The sequence below is a fragment of the Lynx rufus genome, unplaced genomic scaffold (assembly GCF_022079265.1).
Source record: "Lynx rufus isolate CCGP_SWC_20201006 ecotype Redwood Valley unplaced genomic scaffold, mLynRuf1.p SCAF_41, whole genome shotgun sequence".
Lineage (NCBI taxonomy): Eukaryota > Metazoa > Chordata > Mammalia > Carnivora > Felidae > Lynx > Lynx rufus.
In genome coordinates, this window is record NW_025814858.1 from 2,685,778 (window position 1) to 2,704,181 (window position 18,404).

The following is an 18,404-nucleotide window of genomic DNA, read 5'->3' on the forward strand; positions in this document are numbered from 1 at the left end:
TTGGCCCGAGTGCCTGGACAAAGGCTGCCTCGGCCACATAGGGAATGATGGACTTGTGCAGCCATAGCATTCTGTGCAGAGGTCCCAGGCAGGCCTGGAGCTTAAAAGGACTGGGACGAGCCTCACCTGGGAAGAGGTGAGTGCTGGGGTACTCCTTACACAGCAGATGGCTGCTTGCCAGAGATGTCTGTGCTAGGGATGGGGCAAAAGCTCCACCGTGCTAGCAGAGCAGTAGACAGAGTTCAGCCTTGTCCACCGCAGGCTCTTCTCTATCCCCAAGTTACACGGCCCCCAGCACAGCGTGCCTGAGACTGACATCCAGACACTAATCTTCCTGTCTCCCAAGTTGCCCAAGCCCCCCAGGATCCCCACTGCACAGCTCTGCAGTACAAGAGCCTTCTCTGCAATGGCTCTATTCCGGAGAAGGCGTTGGCAGTCCCAATGCATGGAGGTTTCTTGCCCCTACCAGTATGCAGACAACATGGTCAGCGGGGTGTCAGCCCGCTGTGGAGTTGGGGATCTGTACGCCCAAGCCTTACCTCTTCCAGGGCGGAGGCTGTCGCACTCTCTAGAAGGGAAGGCAGGTCTTTCTCTCGCTGTTGTCTGCACACTGGCTGGAGAAGCACGTCTTCTCAGCTGCTTGATGTGTAAACGTCGGGGTACCCTGGAAAAGCTCCCTGTGCTGGCCCGTGTCTTTGGGTTTGAACATCCAAAGAAAGTATGGCCCATGATTCTGCAGTGGGAATATGGCCTCAGTGGTCATGAGACCGGGCCCTTTGGGGCATCTTTCTGCACAAGCAGGCCGTTACTTGATAGGTCTTGCTGAGCAGGAACACTTTACGGGACAGGGGAACACAGGGTCCCCCACATGTTCATATCTCCCGCCAATACCTGCTGAGGGGCCAGGGTGACTTTTCCACCCAGCCTGTCCCAAAGAGAAGGTACGGGCAAGGTGTGGGTGTGGAATGCCCTCACGACCTCCAGAGCCAAACCCTCAAGTGTGGACACTTGTGTCCAGGGACCGTGGTGAGAGGCCTGGGTGCTCTGTGTCCGAGGGATTACAGCCCTCATGCTGCACACCCTGCAGCTCCGGGTGTCCTCCCGTCGCCGCAGCACTCCCTGGGTAGCCCCAGGGTCCAGGAGCTGCTAAACCCCCTGCACAACTCTATGTGCTGCCTAGTGGCCTCTTCCACCACAACACCAGCGTGTGTGGGCTCCAGAGTGCTGTCCCTCGACAGGGGACACCCTCGGCAATTCAGGAGCCTTCTGACTTCCATGTCTCTGAACCACACGTGTCTCTCATTGGCCTGTCGGGATCGTCCTGTTGTTCTCTGTGTACAGGAAATGTCTTGCATTGCCTGTGCTCCTCTGTCTCCCTGAGTGAGCCCTGGCATGTCTGTGTCCTTTCCTGGCTTTGCCTGTGCCAACGCCTGTCAGGTGATGCCTCGTTTCCTGGCCTAAGTGGGCACAGCTGTACCCGTGTAACCCCCTTCGTCTCTGCACACCTGCGTGTTGTGTCAGCTGCGGCTCTGCTGGCCTGTCTTGTCTCTGGTGTATGCTTCTGCGCTTGAGTGTGTTTCCCTCAGAATTCAACCCCTTTCTTCCACTGACAGATCCAATTGCTGTCCTGATTTCAGGTGTAGGGGCTTCTGCGTGTTCTCTTATATGTTCCCGGAGCCAGAAATCCTTCTGTGCCCATAGGACGTTCGTCAGAGGATTGGCCATGCACTCACTGCCAGCCAGTTAATGTCCCCAAATGCAGCTGCCTTGCTGTGACCATTAAGTCACACCTCTATTTTCTGTCCTTCTGTTTTCAAACCCTTTGGACCCTAGGGGCTCAAACATCACTGGCTTGCACGTTGCAGATGCATGCGTAAAGTGTGAAGCGGTCTAGCAACGTTTTCCCACTTACTCTTTTGCCATGTGGCATGTTCTTGGCTGGGAGAGACATCCCCCTGCCAGCGTGTGTCTTGTTTCCGTGTGCCTCCTGTGTGTTCTGGTCCCTTATTTGTCCCTTACTTCCTACCTGGGAGTCTGATTCATGTTGGCGGGAACCATGCAGACACCATGCAGAATTCCTCTCTGTGTGGTGGTTCAGTCAACATGACTGAAGATGTCACTATGCGGGTTTCTGAGGGCACCATCTTGGACATCCCCAAACCCTGAGTATTGGACATCCCTGTCCTGTGCTGGCCTCTCCATTTCCTTGAATTTCCTCATTTTCACAGGAAAGATATGAACCTGGGCCCTGGCCTTTCTCTCAGGTTTGTGCCCTGTCCTCCCTCACTCAACTCCCCATTGGTTCAATCTTACTGACCTCACATGCAATCCCAATGTGTGACCCATCCCTATGGACAATGTCCTACATCCCGCCCTTCCTTGGAACTCCAATGTGCAGGCACAGAACACTTACCCCTCTGGACAGCCGCATGTATACATGGACACGCCCCAGAGCGTACCTGAGCAGAAAACACACACAAACACTTCATGCTGTTTATCTCCCATTCTATATTTCTTCAAATGTATATGACCCCCACCCTGTGCCACGTGTCACCACCAGCCTTGTCCTTATTTCGTGGGCAGGAGAAACTTGTGGACCATCGGTGAGCGTCCGAAAGGTTTCCACTGGGGTCCATGAAGTGCGATGCTCCTTATAGTCTTCTCAAGATGGTGCATATCCCTGGGATATACGGGTACACACAGACAGAGACACACAGACACACCCACACCCACATCGATACACACACACACACACACACACACACACACACACACACACACACACACAGGACAGGTGAGTCTTATCTTAGCCCTGTTTAAGGTTACTTGAATGTTTCCAAACGGAAAGTAGAATGGGAGGGTGTGATAAGCTGTGCCAAAGCTGACAAGTGGCTCCAGAAGCCAGACAACATGACAGTTGGTGGTAGGAGGCCTGAGGGTGGGGTTCATGGTCCTGGAATGACAGTTGTCACCGTGCTATCTGATGAGCCAGCTTTGGATGTCCCGCTCTGCTCATTCTTGCTGTCTAGCCCACTGCCCACCTTCAGCCTCCCCAAAGGGGCAAAGCCTCTTTGACACGTTACGTCTTAAGACTCCCTGTCTCAGGCCGATGCCCTTTTAACCTGGCGTCACCTCCTGTGCCACTGTGAGTCTCGGTGCCTCCGTGCAGAAGAGAATTGTGCCATGGGCCCCACGGCACACATTTCAGTGCCCACACCCTTGGCTGCTCACCTCTTTCCCTCTCAGTTCTCTCTCCTGGGGCCTCCTTCATCTTGAAATACGGCAGGGGATTGTGCCAAAGATCCTCTATGATTATCTGGTACGGGAGACAGGCCAGGCCTCAGGTAGCTATCCCACGCAGTGGGGGAACCCATGAAAATCACCTCCCTTCCTTGTCACAGGGCCCCACCTCAGCAATCCTGCTAGAGCCGGCAAAGTTGTGGTCGGAGAACCAGTTGAAGAAGTTGAGGCCTCTGTTGCCATGCCTGCATCTGTAGGCCTCCTGTCTGTACCTTGGGTACCACTGGATGGGACTGGAATGAGACGCCGTATACCCTGCAGGAAGACGAGTATGTGAGAAGGCGCCAGAGAACTAATCACATTCAACCCTCCACCCACTGCCGCCCATGCATTCAGTGGACACTTACCAGCAAGGCCAAGGACATACTCCTTCGTAACGACTTTATTCTGGAAGTAGGGGTTCTTGCCAGAAAACAGCAGGATCTTCCAGCATTCCCTGGGAAACTTGTGTTCCTCCACCTGCCGTGGTAGAAATGTGGGGCAGAAATGTGAAATCTTGTTCCAGGAGACCCGCCCTCCCCTGAGGAAGGAACACACCACTTCCCCCCACCACCTCCCCTGCCCACACAGCCACCTACCCACACCGCCTCCCACTCCCAGGCTCACCTTCAGATTGGTCATGTGGCGAAGCATGCTTTCCTCGTGCTTACTAATCAGGGCTGACATCTGAGGGTGGTTCACAAACTGCTGCAGGTCAAAGAGCCTTCAGGTGCTGGGCATGAGAGACCTCGACCCAGAAAACCAGTGTGGACAGCATCCTGGCGTCCTCCCCCAGGGACTGGCGTCCTCCCCCAGGGCCTCACGCCCTCCCCACGGGCTGCATCCAGGCCCACGGGGTCTCCGGATTCCGCAGGGCTCTGCTACACACGCACAGGAGGCTGTGCACGCCCAGACGCCCGCATCCACGCCTAGCCTTGTGTGCTCATGAGGACACTGAGGACGCTTACTTCCACACAGCCACGCAGCACACATCCGGTCTCGCGCCGACCGGACCGGAGGGCATTCGCATCGCCTTCCCCGCAGCAGGATGCTTAGCGGGACCCAGACACGTGCCCCCACGCGGCTTTGCGTGGGAAGAAGCCCTCGGTCATTTCCCCGTCCTGGCCTGGACCTCCACCGCCACTCCCCACTCTCGCAGCGCTGTTTCTGTGCCAGGTGCCACGGACAGCACACGTGCCTCCACCACCCCAGCACTGCCCTCCTCCCACACTCATTGCAGAGCCAGGGCCACTGGATGGGATCACGTTTGCACCTTCCCGGCCACTGGAGCGTGGCTTAGCTCCAGTCCCTGTCCCGGGTTCCTCTAAATGTCACCTCCCTTTCCTTCCTCTTGTGCAAGCCCAGCCCCCTCTGGACCCTCCCCCAGCAGCAGGAAGGATACAGCCTTGGCCCAGAAACCACGGATGCCCTGGATGAGGGCACTTCTCCGTTCCAGATGATGCCGCCGCCTCTGCCACATCCTGAGTTTGAGTCGAGCGTGCTCCCGGCTGGCTTGTTTATTCACGGGCTGTAGCTCTATCTGAAGGGCCTCCAGAGCCTCCAGCGGGGAAGGGCAAGGACGGAGGCCTGTCTCGAACTGCTCCTTCATATCCTGCTTCACCTGCAGCTCCAGGGCTTCTTCCACCCATCGGCCTTCCTGCTCACGCGGCTTCCGTTCCTCCTCCTCCCGCTCCTCCTTGTCCTCCTTTCCTTCCACCTCCTCCTCGCCCTGCTGCTGCTCCTCCAGCGCTCCCTTCTCCTGCTCCTCTTCCTCCTCGGTTTGCAATTCTGCTCTCCCTTTAATGGCTCCCACGCCTTCCCTGCCTCCTCCTGCTCCTCCCCCTGGTCCTCTTCCCCTGCCACTGCTGCCGCCGCCGCCTCTGCCGCCCCCGCTGCCGCTGCCGCCGCCACCGCCCCCGCTTGGATACCCTGGTGCTCCTGCTCCTCCCCTTTCATTTCCGCCAACTCCTCCTCCTTCCGCTCTTCCTCCTTCTGCTTGGGCTTCTGCTTCTCCTCCTCCTTCTAATCTTTTACTCCTGCTGCCTCTCCCCCTCTTCCTCCTCCTCCTCCTCCTTCTGCTCTTCTGTTCCTGCTGCTCCCCCTCGTCCTTCAGGTCCTCCTCCTCGTGAACCTGGACCTTCTCCTTCCCCGGCTCCTGCTCCTCGTCCTCCTCCCCCTTCTTCCTCTGGTCATGCCCCTCTTCCCCAGGCGCGTCCTCTTCCGCGGCCGCCACCTCAACCTCGTGCTCCACCAGGCCCCACAGCGCCTCCCCCGCCACTATGTCATGCCCCAGCGGCACGGATATCTCCTGGGGCCGCCCACCTGCCCCTCGGGTCGGGCCTGGCCTTGCTGCACAGGCTGTTCGCTGGTGGCCTGCAAGCCTTCGGCCTGCGGCACCTCCGGCCCTGCCGGAGACCCAGTGTCCCCACGGGCCCTCGTCTCTCGACCGCCCCCTTCCCGGTCGAAGGCGACATGGGGCCTCCGGGCATCCCCAGTGTTTCGGAAACACGAGTCGCGCAACATGCGGCCCCGGCCCGAGACACGAATGGTGGCTCCTACCGCCGACGAAGCGGGAGGTGAGAGCACGGCCCCCCTCCCCAGACCCAGTCAGGGGAGCCCGGAGGGCAATGGCTGGCAACTCGCTCCCCCTTCCTCCCAGAGCCCAAACGTCGAGGGGGCGCATGCGCACGGTGCTGTACCCAGGATGCCTCGGCGGTGGCTATTGCTCTGCTGCCGCTGCCTAGGAGGCCTTTGTGGTGAGAGGGGTGCACCTGCGGCTTTGAGGCTGAGGGAGCTCCAAGCCACGCCCAGGCTGCTTCACTGCCTTCAGGACCAATCATAGGGAGGGTGGTGTGCGTGGCTTCGGCGGTCCCGCTCCCTAGGTCACCCGGAAACTGGGGCGCGTCTGTTGCCTAGGCGGAAGGCTCTGGGCCCCATGCAGTGCAACTCCTCCCGGGGGCTTGCAGCCGGCCCTCCGTGCCCTCTGGGTGTCCTGTTTGGCTTCTGGCCACGCGAAAGCGAACTTTACATTCCACGGTGCGCTGGGCACGCGGCTATCTACACACACGGGTAAAGGGGGACCTCCACGCTTTTCCCATTTACACCGCCACCTTTGTTCATTGTGCCCCGAGTCCGACCAGTCCACTGAGCGGATCACCTTGGCTGTCCGCGAGACGCACTTCAGCTGTGCGCCTGCTGTCTGTGCCCCCTGGTTTTCCATCTGCTCAGCCTCCTTTGCATACTCTCTACGTCCATCCTTGCTCCAAGAAGACATGTATGTCATGACAGCAGTCTAGCAGTGCACCGGCTAGGGAAGGTCGGTGACAAGAGGTGTGTGACGTGGGGAGGACGCCACACTAGGGGAGGCTGCGTAGCATGCGCGCTGCTCTTGCCGTTTGTCCCCGTTGCCTGCAAAGTGACACACTGGCAAGCACACACCGCCCCCCTCATGATCGGCTGCCCATCCCTCCCGTGTGTGGCAGTGCACAGGAAAGACCCGTGACCATGGGCCCTGGGAATCCTGGGGCTTGTGTCTGTCTCACGGACAGCGGTCCCCTTCCTCCCACAGTGCTTGGCCATCTTCTCACAGGGAGCCTCCCCAGGCCTTCGTTGGCCGTATGTCTGTTCATCCTGGTCCCATTTCCTTTACCACTCACTTAGGCGGCAGGCTGCCATGAGCGTGGGCGCTGACTCAAAACACTGTCCCCCTGTGCTACAGACAGCATGATTTCAAGGGCCTCCTAAATAATGAATAGCCGTGTTTAAATAAGTTATGGCCTGGGGCGCCTGGGTGGCTCAGTCGGTTGGGCGTCCGACTTCGGCTCCGTTCATGATCTCACGGTCCGTGACTTCGAGCCCCATGTCGGGCTCTGTGCTGACAGCTCAGAGCCTGGAGCCTGCTTCGGATTCTGTGTCTCCCTCTCTCTCTGACACTCCCCCGTTCAAGCTCTGTCTCTCTCTGTCTCAAAAATAAATAAACATTAAAAATATTTTTTTAAATAAATTATGGCATGCTATGTGGCCTTTACAATTCATAGCTCTGCAGTACATTTATGACCTAGCGAAATGCTCGTATCACTAGAGGACCAAAAATGGGATTCACAGCTACATGGCTAATTTTGGTTAATGCCTGTACATATACCTCTTCCCTGACGATTATACCACAGTGTCTATTTAGAGGTGCTTACCTCCAGGGGCGCCTGAATGGCTCAGTCGGTTAAGCATCTGGCTCTTGATTCCAGCTCAGTTATGATTCCACAGTGTGTGGGACCAAGCTCCACATTGAGCTCTGCACTGACAGCGTGGAGCCTGCTTATGATTCTCTATCTCTCTCTCTCCTCCCATCCCCCACTCTTGCTCATCTCTCTCTCGTTCTCTCTCTCTCGGCCAAAAATACATAAACATAAAAAAGGTGTTTAGATATGCATATCTCCAGGTGTTTGACTTATGACCATTTTTCTTTCTTTCTTGTTTATTTTCTAAATTTTCTGCAATAAACTTTAAGACCGCCGTGATCATAATGTAACATTTCAAATAAATGATTTAGTCTAGTATCAGTTACATAAATAAAATGTGTCAATTCATAAATTTATTAGGTCCATTCAACATATCAAGGATAGTTTCAAACAGTCCAGTGTGATTGCTTCAGCAGACTCCCCTCCCACCTGATTTGACGTTGACTCAACCACTTCACCAAGAAAGATTTCTCAACTTTGACCGTGTTTGAGTGTTTATAAAAGTTTCTGAAAGCATGCAAGACCTCATCCTTGCCTTCAAGAAACTTTCAATATTTGAAGGTAGAAAAAACCCAAACACCATACAAAGCACAGTGAGACTTCAAGGTCAAGTTTCATGTATCAGGAGAAGTCCACTGAGCCGAGTTGATCAGGAAAGGCATCTCAGAGGCGTAGCACAAAGAATATTAAAGGATGACCACATTTCTAGTTGGCAGGCAGAGGGGGAGGAGGACAAAGGGGACAAATGCAAATGTGCGGGAATAAAGGAGGGGCAGGCATCCCGAGAACAGTGAGAACAACCCTGTTGGAGCTTGAGGTTCTTCTCCAACAGTGGCCATTAAGTATTTGTGACGATGACAAAGACTGGGTAGAAGATGATGTACCTACATAACCCATCATGTCCATACTCTTACGTAAGAAGGTCTTGGTGACAGCGAAGAATTGGAGACCATCAGTTACAACCTCAAGATGGTAATAACGAAGAAATTTGTAGAAACAAAACAATGAAAAGATAAAATTCTAAGCAAAATTCTCTAAGCATATGAATTAATACCCAATCAACAATCAATTGAAATGCATGACCAACTTAAGACCCCTCTTGTGTTTCTCTGTTAATGGGGCATTGTCTTCAGTTGCTCAAGAGGGCAAGAGGCTCATTGTCAGTCCTCCCCTCCTCAACGTCTTTCCTGTGATCCACTCAGCAGCAGGGGCTCTCAACTCCACCTCCAACGTATGCCAAGCCAGCTAGTTTCTCACCACCTTCTGCCTACTCTCCATTTTCGTTCTTAGCCCCATGCTGCCTTTCCCTTCCCACCAAGATCCCACTTCATTCTTCTCACTGCATCCGGAATGCAATCCAAAAATCCTGAACTGAGCAGTTCATTCCTCTGCTTAAGACAACCCTCTAATCTCCACTGTACTCAAAATGACACATAGAATCTGTAACGTGACCACCAGATGTTGGCAGTCCTGCCTTGTCACCCCTCTAAAGCCATCTTTCCTCATTCTCCTTTCATTAGGTGACCGGGACGGTCTCTTCTCCTGGTTGCTCAAATTAGACCCACGTAGGTTCCGCTTAGAATGCATTTTGTGCTCGCTAGTTTCCTTACCAGTTCTTGGTATGGGTCCAAGTTTGAATAAAGGACTTTTCTCCCCAACAAACCTTTGTTGGCCAATCCTCTAATCTACACTTTGTCCCCTGTGCCATTCCTTCTCATAACACTTAGTCTTTTATTTAACAGCATTTGCCACAAGGTGTAATTACACGTGTACCATTTGTAGCTAAGGTTTGAAACATCCTGAGTATATGGAGCGTGCATGTTGCATCATCACTGTGTACTTGAACCTAATAGCACCTGACACCTAAGGTGTTCTATATGTGTATCCACGATGCCTGAAATAGGGGATTTTTAAGTATCTCCCGGTGTGCTAGACTGCAATATACATTCAAGTCTTCAATAATCTCTACCACCAAATTTAGTATACATATACAAAAAAGGGAAGGGTCACGTCCTCAAGCATAGGAGAAACACTTTGCCTCGTTGATAGCTTCTATGGTGTAGCTTACATTTTGACCTACAAAAGACCCCACCCTGGAGATGGGTGCAGTGACAACTATAAGGAAATCAAAACAAAATACAGTGTTTATGGAGTGTAATGTGCCAGGAGTTTTTCCACAAATTTACAGGCATTACCTATAATCTCACCACTATACTGGACATAGGCGTTATACTTCCCCTTTACAAATTGGAAAAGCAACCTCGGAGGTATCATTTGCCTACAATCTAAGATCTGGCTGGTACAAGAAAGAGATGGGGCCAGGGAATTTAAAAAATCCACAATTTTGCCCAAGGTAACCTCTGGGAAATCAGAAAATGAGCGGCTTTCATAAGTGCAGCTGCCTAGAGCTCTTCAGAGGAGCTGTCTGTGTGGCGCCGGGGCTTTGGCGCCATCACATCTCCAGGATCTCACTACCAGGAGTAACCCCCATTGTTGGGAAGGGCAAGAACACCCATCCATGGCAACTTAAGGTGTTTTAACCCCTGTCAAGATAGTGCAAACCTCCAATTACTTCATTTGGTACTTCAAGGAACACATCAAAGCACACCTCGTGGGATTTTCAAAAATCACTCTGAGATGAGAAATCAAACAACAAAAGTCATAGCAACACGAAGCAAGTAACACTTTCCAAAACACACCTCCTGAAGGGCCAGGCCACGGAGAGGGTGTGAGCCCACTTTAATGTAGCAGTGCTCTCAGGTGCAGAGCACATAAAACAAAACAAAACAAAACAAAACAAAACAAAAGAAAACAAAACAAAACAAAACAAAACAACAACAACAACAACAACAACAACAACAACAACAACGTTAAAACACACAAGGGATAGAAAACTATCCAAAATGATGAAACGGAAGAATTCCCCTCAGACGAAATTCCAGGAAGAAGTGACCGTTAAAGAATTGATCAAAATAGATAAAAGCAGTATAAGAACAAGAATGTAGCATCATACTCATAAGATGAATCACTGGGCTTCGAAAAAGGCATAGAAGAAAACAGAGAATTTATTATTATTTCAGTGATAAAAGAACTAAACCATAGCCATGGTTCATTGAAAAGGCAATGACATAGAGATTGGTTTTCATCACTGATACAAAAACAGATAAGCTGGAACCTTGGATGTCCATTACCCAAGTTAGTAGTTATGCGTTTGTACAAAAGCTAATTCTAAAAAAAAGATTACAAAATGAAAAACAGAAAGCTAAAATATGTCAAGGTTTAAATACCTAGCATGAGCCGTGCAGCTGTATAGTTGTTTAAAATTCTTGGATATCAAATAATATTATGTGATAGCCATTGTAACATGTGCAAAGTTCACCATGTCGACCTTTGCTCTTCTAAATGTCGAATCATAAGTTATTAGGCCTTATAGAATGTCTGAAAAAATGAATATTAAAAAGTTTTTGAAAGCATATGTTTCTAGTGAGTTTGCTCATGTCAAATGAAGTGTGTTATTTCCAACACCTATTCACGTGCACTCTTATTATGGCTAGAGTCCATACAAAGTTATTGCACAATTGCAATAAACATGATTACCAGTGCAATCTATCTTTTTTAATTCCATTTGTTCATTTATTTGAAAGCCAGAATAGAGCATGGAGAACGTACCCTGTACGTTCTGGATTTTCTCCTTGATTCCAAATGTCTTATTTGGGCTGCTACCATAAAGACAGTAAAACAATATTATCTGTACCATGAACATGTAAAATTTGGCTCACCTCACTAGTATTACAATTTTGCTGTTTAGCGTATGTGTTTACAAATACACCTGTGTGCACTGGGGGAAGTTAGATGTTTCATACTTCTATCCATATCATGAGGGAGTCAATATGTTTCAAAGAGTTAGATTCCAGTTACCAATTCTAATGTGGGATAACATGCACAGGTCTTGCTTATTTGTCACTTATTGTGCAATTATGAAGTTAAGATAGAGCCCAAAGGGTAAATTCTTTTTTAACTACACTTAACTGAACATATATCATTGAAAGTCAAACTTTGGCCTTTCTTTTTTTTTTTAATTTTTTTAACGTTTTTATTTATTTTTGGGACAGAGAGAGACAGAGCATGAACGGGGGAGGGGCAGAGAGAGAGGGAGACACAGAATCGGAACAGGCTCCAGGCTCTGAGCCATCAGCCCAGAGCCCGACGCGGGGCTCGAACTCACGGACTGTGAGATCGTGACCTGGCTGAAGTCGGAGGCCTAACCGACTGCGCCACCCAGGCGCCCCAAACTTTGGCCTTTCAAAGATGACATGAGACTGAACGCGGAGAACCCAAAGACTCCATGAAAACGCTGCTAGACCTGATACATGCATTGACCAAACGCACAGGATACAAAATCAGTGTAAAGAAACTGGTTGCATTTCTATACACCAATAGGAAACAACAGAAAGAGAGGTCAAGAAATCAATGCCAGTTACAATTTCATCCAGAACCGTAAAATACCTAGCAAGAAACCTAACCAGAGACGTAAAAGATCTGTACAGTGAAAAGGATAGAAAATGTATGAAAGAAAATGATGAAGACACAACAAAATCAGAAACAAAACAAAACAAAGCAAAACAATTCATGCCTATAGAGTGGGAGAATCAATACTGTTAAAATGTCAATACTACCGAAAGCAATCTACACATTTAATGCCATACGAATCAAAATTGTACCAACATTCTTCTCCAGACTAGAGCAAGCAATCTCAAAATTTGCACGGAACAACCAAAGAACCTGAGTAGTCAAAGTTATGTGGAAAAAAGAAAGCCAAAGTGGGAGGCAGCCCAGACTTTCGCCTCTCCTACGAAGCTGTAATCATCAAGATAGTATGACATTGGCACAAAAACAGGCCCATGAACCAAGGAAACAGCATAGAGAACCCAGAAGGGGCCCCACAAATGTATGGTGAACTAATCTTTGACAAAACTGGAAACACAATCCAATGGATAGAAGACAGTCTCTTTACAAAGGGTGCTGCGAGAACTGAACAGCAACATGATGAGGAATAAACTAGATGACTCTCTTACAACGTGCACAAAAATAAATGCCAAATGGATGAAAGACTTCAATGTGACACAGGAAACCATCAAAACACTAGAGGAGAAAAGAGGAAAAAAACCGTTTGACCTCAACTGCAGCAATTTCTTCCTTGGCATGTCTCAAAAGACAAGGGAATGAAAAGCAAAAATGAATGATCAGGACCTGGTCAGGGTAAAAAACTTCGGCACTGCAAAGGAAACAATCGGCAAAATTAAAAGGCAACAGATGGAAGGAGTGAAGATATTTGCGAATGATATATTGGATAAAGGGTTACTATACAAAATGTATAAAGAACTTACCCAAGTCACACGTGGAAAATGTACTACAGTGAAACAATGGGCAGAAGACATCAATAGACACTTTTGCAAAGGAGACATCCAGATGGCCCACAGACACATGAAACGATGCTCAACATCACTCATCATCAGGAAAATACAAATCAAAACCACACTGAGATACCACCTGACACTAGTCAGTGTGGCTAAACTGAGCAACTTAGGAAACCACAGATGCTGGTGAGGATATGGAGAAAGAGGAACCCTCTCTCACTGTTGGTGGGAAAGGAAACTGCTGCACCACTGCAAGCATGAAACCTACAGACATCACAATGACTCTAATCGCATATCTTTCCATAATACCACGGAATTTCAATGGACTAAATGCACCAACCAAAAAACATAGCGTATCAGAATGGATAGAAAAAACAAAAACAAAAAACAGAACAAGACCCATCTATTTGCTGTCTACAAGAGACAGATTTTAGACATGAGGACACCTTCAGATTGAAAGTGAGGGGATGGAGAACTATCTATCATGCTACTGGAGGTCAAAAGAACCCTGGAGTAGCCAACTTATATCATACAAAGTAGAGTTGAAATGAAAGGCTGTAACAAGAGATGACGAAGGGCTTTCTACATTAATTTCAGGGTCTCTCCATCAGGAAGAGCTAAAAATTTTAAATGTCTACACACCAAATTCGGAGACAAAAAAATATATAACACAATTAATTAAAAACATACAGAACCTTGTTGATACGAATGTGGTAATTGCAGGGGACATTAAATTAAACACAGAAAAAAAAAAAACCGGAACATCTCCAAAAGCATGGAGGTTAAAAAACATCCCAGTAACGAATAAATGGGTCAACCAGGCAATTTGAGAAGAAATTAAAAGATATAAGGAAACAAATGAAAATGAAATACAACAATGCAAACCCTTCGGGATGCAGCAAGGGCTGTCCTGACAGGGAACAACAACAACAAAACAAAACACAACAACAAAAACAACAACAACATCAACAACAACAACAACAAACATTGCTATCCAGGCCTATCTCAAGAAACAAGAAAAATCCCCAATACAAAATCTAACAGCACACCTAAAGGAACTAGAAGCAGGACAGAAAAGACACCCCAAAGCGAGCAGAAGAAGAAAAATAATAAAGATCAGAGCAGAAATAAACAATATGGAGTCTCAAGGAAAACAGTAGAGCACATCAATGAAACCAAGAGTGGTGCTTTTGAGAAAATAAACAAAATTGATAAACGTCTAGCCTGGCTCCTCAAAAAGAAAAGAGAGGGGAACCAAATAGGTCAAATCACGAATGAAAATGGAATTATTACAAAGAATCCCTCAGCAATTCAAGCATTCATCAGGAAACACTATAAAATCTTCTATGCCAACAAACTGGACAACCTGGAAGAAATGGACAAATGCCTCCATACCCACATGCTTCCAAAGTTCAAACGAGAAGAAATAGAAAATGTGAACGGACCCATAACTAGTGAGGAAATTGAATCAGTTGTCAAAAATCTCCCAATAAATAAGAGTCCTGGTCCAGGTGGCTTCCCTGGCGATTTCTAGCAGACATTTAAAGCAGAGATAACAGGGGCGCCTGGGTGTGCAGATGGTTGAGCGTCCGACTTCAGCCAGGTCATGATCTCGCTGTCCGTGAGTTCAGGCCCCGCGTCAGGCTCGGGGACGATGGCTCGGAGCCTGCAGCCTGGAGCCTGTTTCTGATTCTGTGTCTCTCTCTCTGCCCCTCCCCCGTTCATGCTCTGTCTCTCTCTGTCCCAAAAATAAATAAAAAACGTTGAACAAAAATAAATTAAAAAAAAAAGCAGAGATAATAGCTATCCTTCCCAAGCTGTTCCAAAAAATGGAAATGAAAGGAAAACTTCCAGACGCATTTTACGAAGCCAGCATTATGGTGATTCCCAAACCAGACAGAGACACAGAAAAAAAGGAGAATTACAGGCCAATATCCCTGATGAATAGGGTGCAAAAATTCTCAACAAGATACTAGCAAATCACATTCAATAGCATATAGAAAGTATTATTCAACACGATCAAGTGGGATTCATTCCTGGCCTGTAGGGCTAGTGCCATATTCACAAATCAATCATTGTGCTACATCACATTAATAAAAGAAAAGATAAGAACCCTAGTACACTGTCAATAGATGCAGAAAAATGTATTTGAGAAAATACCGGATCCTTACCTAATACAAACCCTCAAGAAAGTTGGGATAGAAGGAAACTACTTTAAACACCATAAAAGCCATTTATCAGAAGCCCACAGTAAATATCGTCCTCAATGGGGAAAAACTGAGCATTCCCCTTAGATCAGGAACAAGACAGAGATGTCCAATCTCACCCCGGTTGTTGAACATAGTGTTGGAAGTCTTAGCCTCAGTAATCAAAGAGTAAATGAAATTAAAGGTATCTTCGATTAAGTCAACGATGAAGTCAAACTTCCACTTTTTGCAGATGGCATGACACTATACATGGAATTTCCGACAGACTCCATCAAAAGTCCTCTAGCACTGATACATGAATTTAGCAATGTTGCGGGGTACAAAATCAATGTACAGAAATTGGTTGCGTTTTATACACCAATAATGAAGCAACAGGAAGAGAAATAAAGAAACGGATCCCATTTACAATGCACCAAGAGTCATCAAATACTCTTGATCAAATACTCATCAATCAAATACATAGGAATAAACCTAACCGAAGAGGTAAAAGATCTGTATGCTGAAAACTATAGAAGGCTTGTGAAGGAAATTGAAGAAGATACAGAGAAAGCAAAAAACATTCCAGGCTCGTGGTTAGGAAGAATAAATATTGGCGAAATGTCAATACGACCCAACGCAGTCCTCACATTATATGCAGCACCAATCACATTGCAGCAGCACACTTCTCCAAGCTGGAACAAGCAATGATAAAATGTGTATGGAAACACAAAAGACCCTGAATAGCCAAAGTAATACTGAAGAAGAAAACCAAAGTGAGAGGCACCACAATGCCAGACTTTCGCCTCTACCACAAAGCTATAACCATCAAGAAAGCATGGTATTGGCACAGAAACAAATACATAGACTTAATGGCATAGAATAGAGACCCCAGAATTGGACCCACATACGTATGGCCAACTAATCTTTGACAAAGCAGGAAAGAATATCCAATGGAAAAAAAGACAGTCTCTTTAACAAATGGTGCTAAGAGAAGTGGACATCAACATGCCGAAGAATGAAACTAGAACGGTTTCTTACACCACTCACAAAAATAAACTCACAATGGATGAAGGACGTGAATGTGAGACAGGAAACCATCAAACCCTGGAGGAGAAAGCAGGAAAAATCCTCTTTGACCTCAGTGTCAGCAAGTTCTTAGCTGACACATCTCCAAAGGCAAGGGAATTAAAAGCAAAATGAACTATTGGCATCTCATCAAAATAAAAATCTTCTCCACAATGAAGGAAACAATCAACAAAACTAAAAGGCAACTGACCGAATGGGAAAAGATGTGTGCAAAAGTCATACTGGATAATTGGCTAGTATCCAAAACCTGTAAAAAGGACTCACCAACTCCACAGCTGGAAAGCAAATAAACCAGTGAAGAAACGGGCAGAAGGCTTGAATAGACACTGTTGTAAAAAAGACATCCAGATTGTCAAGAGACTCATGAAAAGATGCTCAACAGCACCCCTTGTCAGGAAAATCCAAAACAAAACCGCACTGAGATACCACTTCATGCCAGTCAGAGTGCTACAGTGAGCAAATTAGAAGACTATAGATGCTGGTGAGGATGTGGAGACACAGGAACCCTCTTGCACTGTTGGTGGGAATGCAACCTGGTGCAGCCACTCTGGAAAACAGTGTGGAGGTTCCTCAAATCATTCAAAATAGATCTACCCTAAGACCCAGCAATAGCACTGCTAGGAATTTACCCAAGGGGTACAGGAGTGCTGAGACATAGGGTCACATGTACCCCAATGTTTATAGCACTACTTTCAACAACTGCCAAAGTATGGAAAGAGCCTAGCTGTCTATCAACTAACAAGTGGATAAAGAAGTTATGGTTTATGTATACTATGGAGTACTACTTGGCAATGAGAAAGAACAAAATGTGGCCATTTGTAGCAACGTGGATGGAACTGGGGGGTATTATGCTACGTGAAAGAAGTACGGCGGAGAAAGACAGATACCATATGTTTTCATCCATGTGTGGATCCTGAGAAACTTAGCAGAAGACCACGGGGGGACGTGATGGGGGGAAAAAGTTATAGAGAGGGAGGGAGGCAAACCGTAAGAGACTCTTAAATACTGATAACAGACTGAGGGTTGACGTGGGGTTGGGGAGAGGGGAAAGTGGGCCACGGGCATTGAGGAGGGCACCTGTTGGGATGAACACTGGGTGTTGCGTGGAAACCAATTTGAAAACAAAGTACTTTTAATGAAAAAGGAAATCCAGGGGTTGCTCTTACTGAATATGAGGAGAGCGTTCCATTTTCAGCACTTTATGAACGTGAGGTCGTACTGGCCTAAGCTGCTTAGATAAAAGTTTGGTTTGTGTGTTTAAGAAAAGGAGTTGAGTAAAGACAGAGGCCTCTCACATGTATCACGTTGACCTTGGCACGAGTCTCTTCTGATTGTTACCATGACTTATCACTTTTATTGATTCACATAGTTTGGTGTCATCCTTTCATGAGGAAGTGGATTTCAATTGATCATGGTAGGTGGTCCTTGTAATATTTTGTGAATTATTTGTGTATGTGGTGATGATGGATGGACCATGCTGGGTGCTTTCAAAAGCACTTACACTGATGTTGTAACACGTGTTCTACCCTTGGAATCCCATACGGTCTTTTACTACCTTGTGTATGACTTACCTGAAATATCATGAATTGGTAGGTACCGAATAGGTTTTAGTGGCACTGGATGCCCTAATGGCCACTCAAGCAGAATTTGTTGACGCTTTGCTCTGAAGCACACAATGCCTCGGTCTTCCCTAAGCTGCGTGAAAGTGAGCATGGATACTAACTAGGCAAACGGTTTGCTGCTGCTGTGAAGAACAGCTTCCTGAACTGTGAGCTATAGCAACACACATATGGAACCCTAAGCAAGGCACAGTATATCTGTATTCTTTGAAAGAGTAGAGTAGTTACTTCAATTTGGCTTTCGGTGCGTTGCATGAGAAGACATTTAATTAGCTAAAACCCTCTTAGCGTCATGTTTAATTGCAAGTTGTGTGTACTCTCCACCGCTAAGTGTCATCTCATGTTAGATGGAATTAATGGAGGCTGAGGCACCAGTGCGTTCCCGTCGAGGACAACCCTCTTGAACTCGTGAAGAACTATGGGCCTTCTCAGGTAACATTACGTGCAGGTCTTTCTCAAGGGCACAATCTTAAACACAGCCCAACCTAAGGCAGCTTTGGGCAGCCTGCAGTGATAAGATAGGCAGACATTGTGACCTCACAAAGCACCTGGTCTCCTAGCAACTGCGGTGTAACTCTCACA

The 18,404-nt window shown here is 47.7% G+C and overlaps 1 protein-coding gene across 1 annotated transcript; it reads right to left on the bottom strand.

The window, feature by feature from the left end:
* Positions 1-2,651: 2,651 nt before the first annotated feature.
* LOC124525421 (testis-specific Y-encoded protein 3-like) lies at positions 2,652-5,152 on the bottom strand (the record flags this gene model as incomplete). The annotated part of the gene is made up of 6 exons (XM_047097802.1): positions 2,652-2,680; positions 3,232-3,316; positions 3,410-3,555; positions 3,648-3,759; positions 3,907-3,984; positions 4,682-5,152. Coding segments are annotated over 6 exons (921 nt in total), but the record flags the coding sequence as incomplete, so codon positions are not given.
* Between the last annotated feature and the right edge of the window lie 13,252 nt (positions 5,153-18,404).